Below are 12,242 nucleotides of genomic sequence, written 5' to 3'. Positions count from 1 at the left end.
TGGTCTAGTTCAGTATCTTTATCCACGATCTGGATGAGGGGATCGAGTCCTCCCTCAGTAAGTTTGCAGATGACACCAAGTTGGGTGGGAGTTTGATCTGCTGGAGGGTAGGAGGGCCCTGCAGAGGGATCTGGACAGGCTGGATCGATAGGCAGAGGTCAACTGTATGACGTTTAATAAGGCCAAGTGCTGCGTCCTGCACTTCGGTCACAACAACCCCATGCAACGCTACAGGCTTGGGGAGGAGTGGCTGGAGAGCTGCCCAGCGGAAAAGGACCTGGGGGTGCTGGTTGACAGCTGGTTGAACATGAGCCGGCAGTGTGCCCGGGTGGCCAAGAAGGCCAACAGCATCCTGGCCTGTATCAGAAATAGTGTGGCCAGCAGGAGTAAGGAAGCGATCATGCCCCTGTACCCGGCACTGGTGAGGCCGCACCTTGAATACTGTGTTCAGTTTTGGGCCCCTCACTACAAGAAGGATGCTGAGGTGCTGGAGCGTGTCCAAAGAAGGGCAACGAAGCTGGTGAGGGGTCTGGAAAACAAGTCTTATGAGGAGCAGCTGAGGGAACTGAGATTGTTCAGTCTAGAGAAAAAGAGGCTGAGGGGAGACCTTCTCGCTCTCTACAACTACCTGAAAGGTGGGTGTTGGCCTCTTCTCCCAACTAACTAGTGATAGGACGAGAGGAAATGGCCTCAAGTTGTGCCAGGGGAGGTTTAGATTGGATATTAGGAAAAATCTCTTCACCGAGAGGGTGGTCAAGCGTTGGAACAGGCTGCCCAGGGAGGTGGTGGAGTCACCATCCCTGGAAGTGCTCAAAAAAACGTGTGGATGTGGCGCTTCAGGACATGGTTTAGGGAACATGGTGGCGCTGAATTAATGGTTGGACTTGATGATCTTGAAGGTCCTTTCCAACCTTAGTAATTCTGTGAATAGGAATAAATGAAGTCTGAAGCTTTCCACTCCAGGATCCATTTTTACTTACAGTTTTCCTTGTATTTTTACTTACATAGTTAATGGCTGACATTGTATTTAACTTCGTCATGCGAGTTCCTCTTATCTTTCCCTTTGGGTCTCAGAAAAGGAAAATGTTAATTTACCAACAAACTTGGCACAGCCAACGCAAGCTAACCATAAGTAGTTGCAGTATGCTTAAAAGAGGAGTTTTCTTCCCTGAATAAGAAACACACAAGTTGTTTGAAACCATTCTTTAGGGTCATCTATTGTGCTGCACTAAGTCTTGCCCTGCTACATCCTACCACAAATTTTTTGCATGCCATTATTCTGTTTGCATGAAAGCTGACTTCAGCATGTGATTACAACTCCCTAAAGTCTAAAGATTACACGTAAGGACTGCTTCATTTCAAAGGCAACATGTAAACACACTCACTGAAATCGGTCAGGAGGAAACTCAAAGAGCAAAGAGACTTATCTCAAAGTGAATGCGATTCATAGTATTTCGTCTGACATTCATTTTTGAAAAAGTAACGATACCTGCCCCCTGCAAAGACAGAAAACTACATTTCTGCAAGAAATACAGTTCCAAAGATCTCAGCAACACTGGTTTATAGAAACAGAGCATCAGCTCAGTCTCAATTCTTCTGTCAAGTCCACTTACTGCACAACTACTAATCATTGCACAACTACCAATAATAGGACATCATCAGGTGAAAAGCTCATTTAGGATGCCTAGCAAATGAAACAGTCCTTTTCCCCATGTAATCTTAGCAACTGCAGGATTATCAAAAGTATTTCTTCTGAGGTAAGCAGAAGGTAATAATTAAAGTGTTTTCTGAAAAAAAATGGGGCAACACAATTCTAGCTATGGAAGGAATCCAATTTCATTTCTTCTTTGGCAGAAGTTTTTTTTGCTTTAACAATCAGCCACTTGGCAAAAAAAGCAGTCATCTAATAGCCACAATATTGCTCTTCACCATGGAATAGAGCATTTTTCTCCTATGAGTACTATTTTATAATATTCAGGCAGCAACAGCCTTTCCAAGATCCGTTTGCTGTATCACAAGCTTCTGTGACCATTAGTATTTTTCAGAGATTCAACTTGGAGTCTAAAGAAATGAAAGATGGCTATCACATTTTGGAAAAATAAGACTATTCCGTGCACTCCTTTTGCTGGATACCAATAGGTCCTGCCTGCAAACAAGTCCTTTCTGCTTCCCCAGTTCTCTCTCAAACATAATTCTATAGCCCTTCCAAACAGAAACAGCTTGAGCACATGTTTGGCATACTAGCTAGTAGCTTGGGATCTTATCAGGACAGTTGACAGACCTACTAAAGACAAATTAAGTGCCTTCAAAAGCTAGCAAAAGTGGAATTAAGCAAAGTTTTTACTACAAAATTGTTAGCTTGATTTAACTCATTCTGTGGCGGTGATCTTTCCCCTTATGCAAACCAGTGAGGCCAAGAAAAACAAAGTAATAAGAATTCATCTTGACACTGAACTGGAGTCTAGAAGCTAGTCAATGTTTTAAGTTTGTCATATTAGGAGAGACCACGCTGGCGACCAGGAACCATACTTTTTGAATTTGCTGGCCTGTAGAGAACAGTTCAGAGGCATGACCTGGAGTTAGTATGGACTGTGTTTGAAAGTTCCAGAGATGCTCATCTCACCCATCCATAAGCACCCTTGCTGTTCTAACCAAGCTTCTGACAGGAGTAGAAAGGAAAAAGGAACACAACATTTGTTGAGCCTCTTTCCCACATCTTACAGACCCAAAGATGCAAACGTGTACTGTACTTGCTAAGGATTCCTTAGAAGGCAGCCTGCACTCACAGGCTGTGGGAGCAGTCATGGACACTAACCACTTTATATAGTGGTATTAAACCAGACTGTCATCATCTTACACTCCACATCTCCTGCTCTTCTGTGACACTGGTGCTTGGGTGGCCACTCAATGAACTAGTCAACCGACTTCTGTCGATTGTACTTCCAGCAGCATTAGGTCCCCAATAGTACAAACCCTACTACCAGCATAGAGAACAGAAAAGGAGTACTTCAGGAGGCAGGGTGGCAGTACCACTTTTGACAGCCAAACGTGTCAGATTCAACCGAAAGACATAGCAATAGGAGTATCGGTTCTCCACAGCAGTAGGAAAAACATCAGTTACAAAAACAGCAAGTCAGAAGACCTACAGGAAACTATACCTTTTTAACTGGTTACCACATAAGCAGTAACTGCAACAGCATCTACTTTCTTATAACTGTACTGTGAAGAAGTTCAGCATCCATCTTCTCTTCTGGATGCAGGCTGACTTTCCCAGTTTATTAGTATTTATTGCCTCCTGGCAGCACCATATTCTCTGTCTTAAAGGAATGCTACAGGTTTCTAGCTTCTTGAAGTTTTAGTGCTTTTCTCTTCCATCTCCTCCCTAAATTGTTTAAAAATAATAATTAAAAAAAAAATCTTTAAAAGGAGATTAAGTTAATAGGTAACTGATGCCAAGACTCTAACTTGCAGGTGCATTATTGTTCACATTTTAGAACTCTGAAGCATACAAGTTTCGGTTATGTGAAAGTAAAAAACTATGTGAATCTTTTGCAGAAGAGAAAACAAGACCTAAGTAGCACTGGAGACCCAGAAGGACTCAATGGGCATTAGCAGTCAAACACTGCTGAAGTCTATTGCTAAGTCCAGTACCTCTTTTGAGCTGTTTTTAATTCCTCTGCTGGTTTTTCTAAGAACGAAAATTTAAAACATTCATGTACTCCTATCCTTGAAAGGTTGAATTCAAAGTACATCTATTATGGCACTGTTAAAGTATATAGTATTATTTTTTGCCTTATTCAAATACAAAGCTGACAACTTTATAGCACTTCAGATTAACTGTAAAAACAAAAATATGATCTGAAGGCTAGGTCAGGCAGCATTGTGTGTTATGCTAACCATCCTTCCACAATGAAAACTCAGTTAAGTTATGTCGAATCCAATATAGCATATTATCCAGCCATTTGAAATATTAAATTAGGGACCAGACAAAAACAATGCAACTTGTGTTATTTTAAAATATTTTCATTTATGTTGTGGCCATTATAAAGCTGTTCAACATTCTAAGATATTTACAGCTGGATTTTTGAAGTTGTAAAAGTTTAGCCAGAAGTGTAGGTAGTTGTTACATGTTTAAAGCATTCAATACTTGTGGCAAAAGCTCTTTCATGTTTTCTCTCCCAAACACCACAAATGAATTTACTCTTCTGCTTCTGCCACATGCAAAATGCATGAATTTAGGAAGCCTGAAATCTACTTCTACTTTTTTGGCTTCTTGCAGCCATCAGATGATAAAATGGCCCTTGGTTGGGCTTCAGCATCCCTTAAGAAAGGCATTCAGCAGCAGCGGCAGGCAGTGTAGCTGATCCAGCTTAAACAGAAAACAACCGCGGGTCAGAAACAAAAAGCTGCCAACTCAACCATAACAAACCAGAGCAAAGAACTTAACATGGGAACAACGAAGGGCTGAGGGAAGAAGAGCTGATGTTTGGAGGAACCACCGCCAGGCATCACTGTTCAGTATTTATGCCATATACTTCCTAGAACACAGGTGGCTGAAAAAAATCTGAACACGGTGAAAAGATCTGGTTCTTTGCAAATTATGACACTGCAAACAAATTTTATGTGCCCAGTTGCACAACTCCATCAAATTCTTTATCCTTGCATATAACGCTGGAATGTAACTGGCTCTAAGGAAGATGCTTTCCACTTCCTGCTTTCTCCAGCCATATATAGAATTTAAACAGTAATTTCAGGCTTGAGTACAAGTGAATCATTGTAAGGAGATAATAGGTCATATTTATGTTAATATTTACTTAATCATACCCAATTTATTTTAAAGTTATAAATGCTAGACTAGTTCCTTTGAACATTCCTGCTGCATTGATATATAACTGACACACTTGCTCTAATCTTCCCAGAATACATTTGTGTGTATTTAATACTGCTACTGTGGGCTTCCTGGCACTTCAGTATTTCAGTCCTGCTGAGATCAAGGGTACTTTTGATGTCAGGCAGTATCTGCTTCTAGATCAAAGGCCACACTACTGAATATGGCTTTAAAATAAAGTCTTTTAGTTCTTATTCTTGTCAAGGATAAAGTCAACACCTAAAAATAAAAACAAAGCAAAAAGCCTGAAATTAAGTTCTTTTTCGTCAATTTAACTTTAGAAAACTTTTTGGAATCAGGCAGGGAAAAAAAAACCAAAAAAAACCCCCAAAACACCCCCACACTTTTCAGCAGGCAGAAAAGATTCCCAAGCAAAACTACTTCATAGGGTCCCAGTACCCAAAAACCTGCAACAGAAAAACATACTCCTTATCTCAGTGAGACTATTCCTGACAGTAAGCAACAGGGCCAAGATGCAGAAGAGGATTCCTGTATTTTAAGATACCTGAAGTCAAACTTCTCTGCAACAGCAGTGCAGTAAGACTGGAAGGGGGGATTGTTTTAACAACACACAATGAACAAGATATGGGACTGTTCCGGTTTTAGTAACTGTGCTACAGAAGAGGAAGGGGTAAGTGATTTTAAACCTGATCTTCATGAGTCACTGTGATCACACCAGTACAGTTGACAAGAGAGCAGCAAGGCAGCCTGAAGACACAAAAGCAGGAGCAGAGTGCAGAAATAAGCAGGCAGAGCACAAAAGCGTTCGACCAAGGGATGTGCTTGAACCTCCTGGAGAGGGCTGTAATCCTCACAGCCTCTATGAAAGCAGTGAAGAGCATCACTTTGATAGTTAACAAATACTGGAGCCCCCCTAATAGCAGCCTGTATGCTATTAGGTACAAATGGGTTTCAGCATGAGCCACTCTGTAGATGAGATGTGCTTGCTGCTTAGTTCATTTATTCAAATCAGCTCATTCAGAGATCCAGTTCAGTTTCTCTTGGAAGGTAAGCGACAATCATCAGCTGAAACAAATCAAGGTGGAACCAGAGTAAATTCTAAATAAAGTAGTCTTGTTTTACTTGGACAGTAAAGATTCACAGCACATACACATACTATCACTGACTTCATCATAGGGAAACCATCTATTAGAATACAACAGTCAGAAAAAGGAGTATCACTGTCTTAAGAACAGGAAGATTTCTATCGAAAGAGTCAAAGCTGAATCATCTGCTGAAATTGAAGAAAAATTACAACATCTGGATACTTAGAAAGGTCCCTGAAGACAAATCGAACTAAAATCTGTTGAAAATAAGAAAAAGTTGATCAGAAGCTTTTAAAATATATCAACCTCACTTGACACTCAGTTACAAATACCCAGCCAAAACTCAGTAAAGTGAGCAAAATGAGTTGGAAAGAGCATCCAGACTTACATATAATGAGGCCAAAATATCTTCCAGGAAAGCAGGGAGTCAAGCTTTAGCAAGTTTGCAATTGGCTAGCATGAGTGAACTGAATAAAAAAAAAAAAACCAACAGCAAAAAAACCTTGAGACAGGGGGTGTGGAAACCAAGAGAAGAAACTTAAGACATTAGCTACTGCAAGAGCCAACTGATGGGATTGCTCAGAACTTGGGACTGGTCACCTGCAGCACTGAATAGAAAAGTGCTGTCAGGGGACCGAGCTAAGAGATTTCATGAGAACTGCCTGCTCAGCGGTCTCCCAACAGCTACGCAATGCTGTCTCTTCTAGCATCGCTCCACATATCTGTAAGTCAGATGTTTGAACAACAGCTTCCAGCGCAGAAGTATGCTAGCTATGGAATCAGGGGATGGTAGGGACACTACTGAAACAGAGATCTCTCATCTACCTCATGTTAAGTATTACAGTAAGGGAGGACAAAGTGCTATGGTTAAATGCCGAAACAAGAATGGTGGTCACTACTAAAGCGCATACGTTGTTAAGTGATCACAGAATCATAGAATCATTAAGGTTGGAAAAGACCTTTAAGATCATCAAGTCCAACCATCAAACCATGTCTACACGTGTTTTGAACACTTCCAGTGACGGTGACTCCACCACTTCCCTGGGCAGCCTGTTCCAATGCTTGATCTGTTAGTCAAATGCAGGCATGTCCTTTTCCCTGATCAAATAAGCTTCCGTTTAATTTTGATTATAAGATTATAGCAGAACAATTCTTCAGTGTCAGCACAGTACCAATGACCTAAACATGAACTCAGCAAATCAGGTATGAAACTATTAAATACTGACTTCACTGGCATATACAGATTTTCTACAGACTGGTTACTGCTTTCTCTTGTAGCTAGGGAATGCAGCACCAATTTATAAAACCCTAATTAGTTCAAGCTACAATCTAGAATTTGACTACCTGAAAGGGTGCAAAATTTACATTTGCTAGTATTGGATAATATAATAAATGTCAACCCTTGCCTGATTTTACTGCATTTCTCCCCTATGTATAACAACCTCTCCACCTCACCACTTTCATGGTCAGACACTGACTTACCAGGGAAAGAAGAAAAGACCTCTGAAGGCATCACTCTACCTCCTCCTAATGACCACCCTCAAAACACTACAGCTCTGGTTTATCCAGAGGGCTACCAAGACTGAGCCTGCGCTGCTGCACACACCACTTCAGCCACTCAAGCATGCTGCCGAGATGCTGCAAGCCCAGTGCAGCTCCTGCTGCTGCATTTCTTTTTCCTCCTCCAGAGGTAGCCTTGGGGGACAACCTCCTGGGAAAAGTTAAGATCTTGTTACCGCTGACTCATAGAATATATATTCCAGAGCAGTACCGGTCTGTAGTGCGTTACTGAAAAGAGTGCCATTTTAGGGCATGCTGATCCAAGCATGCACAACTTAAAGCAAGCAGAAATAGTCACTTAGCATCAAAACACAGAATCATTAAGGTTGGAAAAGACCTTTAAGATCATCAAGCCCAACCATCAACCCAACACCACCATGCCCACTAAACCATGTCCCGAAGTGCCACATCTATACATTTTTTGAATGTGTCCAGTGATGGTGACTCCACCATCTCCCTGGGCAGCCTGTTCCAATGCCTGACCACTCAGTAAAGAAATTTTTCCTGATGTCCAATCTAAACCTCCCCTGGTGCAACTTGAGGCCACTTCCTCTCATCCTATCGCTAGTCACTTGGGAGAAGAGATCAACACCCACCTCACCACAACCCCCTTTCAGGTAGTTGTAGAGAATGATAAGGTCTCCCCTCAGCCTCCTCTTCTCCAGACTGAACAACCCCAGTTCCATCAGCTGCTCCTCATAAGACTTGTTCTCCAGACCCCTTACCAGCTTCGCTGCCCTTCTTCAGACATGCTCCAGCACCTCAATGTCGTCATTTCTGTTTTTCAGCATTAACTAACACCTAAAAAATAAAAGCCATTTTCCTATCCCTAAGTTTCTCTTTGAAGTCCTCTATCTATCATTGCTGATCTGCTTTCATAAACTTAATACCGCTTCATCAGAGCGCCTCCAGATCACAGTTGTTCCAGTTTAGGTTTCCAGTCTGAGGGAACGAATTACACCCTGTTCATTTATGAAACAGTGCATAATTATTCAGTGTCTTACTGAAAGCTTCATTCACAGTTTAATTCCCTTATTAGTATTCCCTGAGCACACTAAATCCTTTTAGCACTTGTATATGTGGATGCACCAAAACTGAGAAACAGTACACTTAGATCACCTTTTTAATTTCAACTCATTTTCCTTTCTTGCTTTCAGCTGATCTACTGAGTTGTCTGGTTCTCAAGTACTATTAACTTGCAAATATTGTATAGGAATGACTTTAACACTGTAGTTCACTACAGTAAGACTTTTTGCCACTTCTGTATTCCATCAACATTAAGTTTCAAAGTGTACTTGGAGAAGAAAAACAACAAAAATAAGAAAGATGCAGGCAGACTAGAGAGGGTCCAAAGGAGGGCCACGAAGATGATCAAAGGGCTGGAGAACTTGCCCTATGAGGAAAGGCTGAAAGAGTTAGGTCTTTTCTCCGTGGAGAAGGTAAGAATCTGGGGGACCTCACCACAGTATTCCAGTACCTAAAGGGCAGATACAAAGAGGGTTAAAGTGCTCTCTTCACAAGAAACCACACAGACAGAACAAGGGGCCCCAGGTACACATTGCATCTTAATATATGACATTTTTTACAGTGAGGACAATCATTCACTGTAACAACCTCCCTAGGGATATGGCATAGTCCCCATCACTGGAGGTTTTCAAGATGTGATTGGACAGGTAATCTCATCTAGGCTCCAATTCCCACGAAAGGTTGAACCAGATGACCTTTTGAGACCCCTTCCAACCTCAGCTGCTCTATGATTCTATGAGTCTTAGCCTAAAAACACCTCATTCACATTCCTGTGGCAACGTGTCTCAGAAAACCCATCTCCTTTGTTTTCTGCCAGTTTTATTGCAGCAGGATCATTTCAACTGTCAGCATCATCTGAGAATTGGTTTCTTAATACCAACCTCTACAGAAGATATAATAGTTCTGATTAGTTTCCTATATCTTTATCACTCACAAGTTTGATATAACTATTAGGAGTACCCATTATAACTATGATGTCTTCCTGCAGTGCTTGCGCCTGATTTTTTCTGCCCATTCCTGAAGTTTCCTACTTTACTGGTCTACGTGACGATATTATGAAGATTTTAACCTTGTCCAATTTCATTTGATAGCCAGAAGTTACAGATGTACAGACCTACTGTAAAAGCTACAGTAAAATTAAAATATCTTAAACAAATCATGTTGCTGATACAACAGTGAATAACATTTTCCCTTTCTCAGCTCAAAAGTAAAAGTGTCACCCCCCATCAGCAAGGCCTGAAGCAATTGCAATATCCCATTATGTGTATGTCTGGCCACTAAATAGGTCACAGTGACAGATGAAACTAAAGCTCCTGCCACCACAAGAGGTATTACTGGTTCACCAGTCAGCACTCTGACACCTTTGCCACAGACTGGAATAAACCTGGCCAGCCTCCATGTGCAGGAAATATGTTATCAAGATTTCAGTCATCTTCAAAAATAACAGACAGAAGTAAAACTTTCTAATCTTTAAGCCTGAAAACTGACTGCCTTGCCCTCAGTTCTGTACATCAAGAAGTAGATACTAAAGACTTTGGACTAGTGCAATTAAGCCATTTAAATTTACCTTCCAACAACAAAATTGCAGGCTTGGTGTATCCCCTTTGACATAAACTACAGAAACAATTCATTCAAGTTTACAGGCTTGTTAACATACAGGGACACTTCATCACAAGTCTAAACATTTTCTCCTCTCTACAAGGATCTCCTGTATCCTCCCCCTGTCGTTTACACCCAAAAAAAGAAAGTATTATAGATGAAAGTGAATAAAGATCAGAAATATCAAGACCAGTTATACATATTTGACATAAATAGCATGCTTCAATAATGACATGCAATACAGTTAAAAACTCACATAGCATTTCTTCTGTCCCTAGAAAACACAGATGCATTATCTACAACTTACAGGTGGAAAATAAATTCCTTTTCTTAAAGGAATTGTCAGCCACTGATAGCAAGACTCAATAGGCATACTTACACAGCAAAATAGGGAAAAAATTGTTCTACTAAGGTCATATGTTCTACAGCAAGGACAGTACTACATACCTTGTGCAAGCATGTTAAACTCCAAGAACAGTGCTATGTGGAAAAGCTCCATAGCTTCTTCAGCCCTAGTCATGTTTAGTTTTCCTGCTACAAGAGCCTGAACTTCACTTAAACTGCCCACTGAAGGGCTGGAGTGCAAAACTGAGAGGTCCACCACATCTGTATACATACAGTTCAAAATGACCTTAGCATATTTTTTTGGTATGATAGATTCATCCAATATAATTCTAGTTGGAGTTCGTAGAGTTCGGTCTGTGATTTCTTCACCAGTTCGTATCCTCCTCTGCAGCAAGTGACGAAAAAATGGAGATCGTGATGAAATAATAGCTTTGTGAGCTCTGAGTTCTTCATCTAGACAGTTCTGACTTCCACCAAAAGTTTCAACTAAGTCAGAGTTTGATGAAAAGCTAAGAACCACATCGTAGTAGCACATGTAATCAAACAGTGCGCGCATGTCAACATCTAAGGAATTTGGTGTTCCAAATTCTTCACTAAGCTGCACAAGGATATCAACATTTTGGAATCTTGAATCCTCCATTCCAAACTCACCCGTATAAAGGTAGTGTAACAAAGCAGAAAACATAGGCATATCTATGCCAGCTGTGTTAATATCCATTATTATTTCTGCCCCATACTCTGGTGAGGAAGATAGCAGCGTCTTAAAAAATGGACATCTTGCCGCCAGTATCGCACGATGCACAGGAAAACAAGTTTCTTGAAATATTAAGTCTACATCGGTACAATATTTGTACTGATAAAGTTCAGCCATGTCTTTTTGTAGGGTCCTAGCTTCTGGTCTTGCCAAATTAGCTTGTAGATAAAGTTCCTTTAAGGCTGACGTCCCTTCATATTCTTCTACTAATGCATTAACATCTCTGACATCCCAGCCCGAGAGAAGTTCACGCATCTGCTTGGCATGATCAGCAGATCGGCTAGATTTCCGACGCTTAATGAATTTCTTTTTGAGGGTGGCAAGGCCAGAGGATTTCTTTTTCTTGTCTTGAGGTTTCTCATGGCCATGGTCAAGGCTATACAGCTTTGATTCACAGCCATAACCTTGATGAGAGTAAGATGATGTCCCTGAAGGCAAAAAGGAAAATTGACACATTTATTCTTTAAAGGAAGGTCTGTAACGCCCTAACAGCCCATCTATGTCTCTGCAAGTTACACAGTTTCTCCTTCTCCTCAGATCAGATAATTCAACAAGCTGGAAACCTGACTGAAGGTTTCCGGCCATTAAGAACAAAAATAATTTTTTTTTGCATCTACGGAGTTTATACTTTTTTTTTTTAAATAAAGCAGTGCCAGTTGACGTAGCTCTGTAGCACTTAGCACACTTACCTAAACAGTAAGAGAACACTGTGGTCATAATGTTCCAAGTGTCATATTAACTACAGGAAGTGAAAAATACAGCGTTTTTAAAAACTTGTATGACCTCAGTGAAATAGTAGCACTCCCCCTTACTCCTTCAAAGTGTTTTTCAAATTCTGTTCCTCTAGCATAAAGTGTCATTTCAACAAGAAAAGCATACCTGTCAGGTAGTTATCATAGTCACAAGAAAAAATGGGAAAAAGAGAACACAGTACCAAAACATTCAGTGAAATTGAGGCCAACGAATTAATTTTCAATGCAAATTTAACAAGAAAGTAAAAATCCTAATCATATGATAATCAGGT

At 40.7% G+C, this 12,242-nt stretch overlaps 1 protein-coding gene across 2 annotated transcripts in view; it reads right to left on the bottom strand.

The window, feature by feature from the left end:
- Positions 1 to 12,242, bottom strand: part of BTBD7 (BTB domain containing 7) — a gene marked incomplete at its 5' end in the record, with an annotated part of 35,434 nt that overhangs the window by 18,530 nt on the left and 4,662 nt on the right. For both annotated transcript variants that reach the window (XM_082000085.1, XM_082000086.1), the window contains one exon: positions 10,567 to 11,646. In XM_082000085.1, coding sequence (XP_081856211.1) covers positions 10,567 to 11,646 — 1,080 coding nt within the window. The remainder of the gene's footprint in view (positions 1 to 10,566; positions 11,647 to 12,242) is intronic.

This window comes from Phaethon aethereus, assembly GCF_964289735.1.
Source record: "Phaethon aethereus genome assembly, chromosome: 5".
Classification (NCBI taxonomy): domain Eukaryota; kingdom Metazoa; phylum Chordata; class Aves; order Phaethontiformes; family Phaethontidae; genus Phaethon; species Phaethon aethereus.
This window is presented reverse-complemented; position numbering and strand designations above follow the sequence as displayed.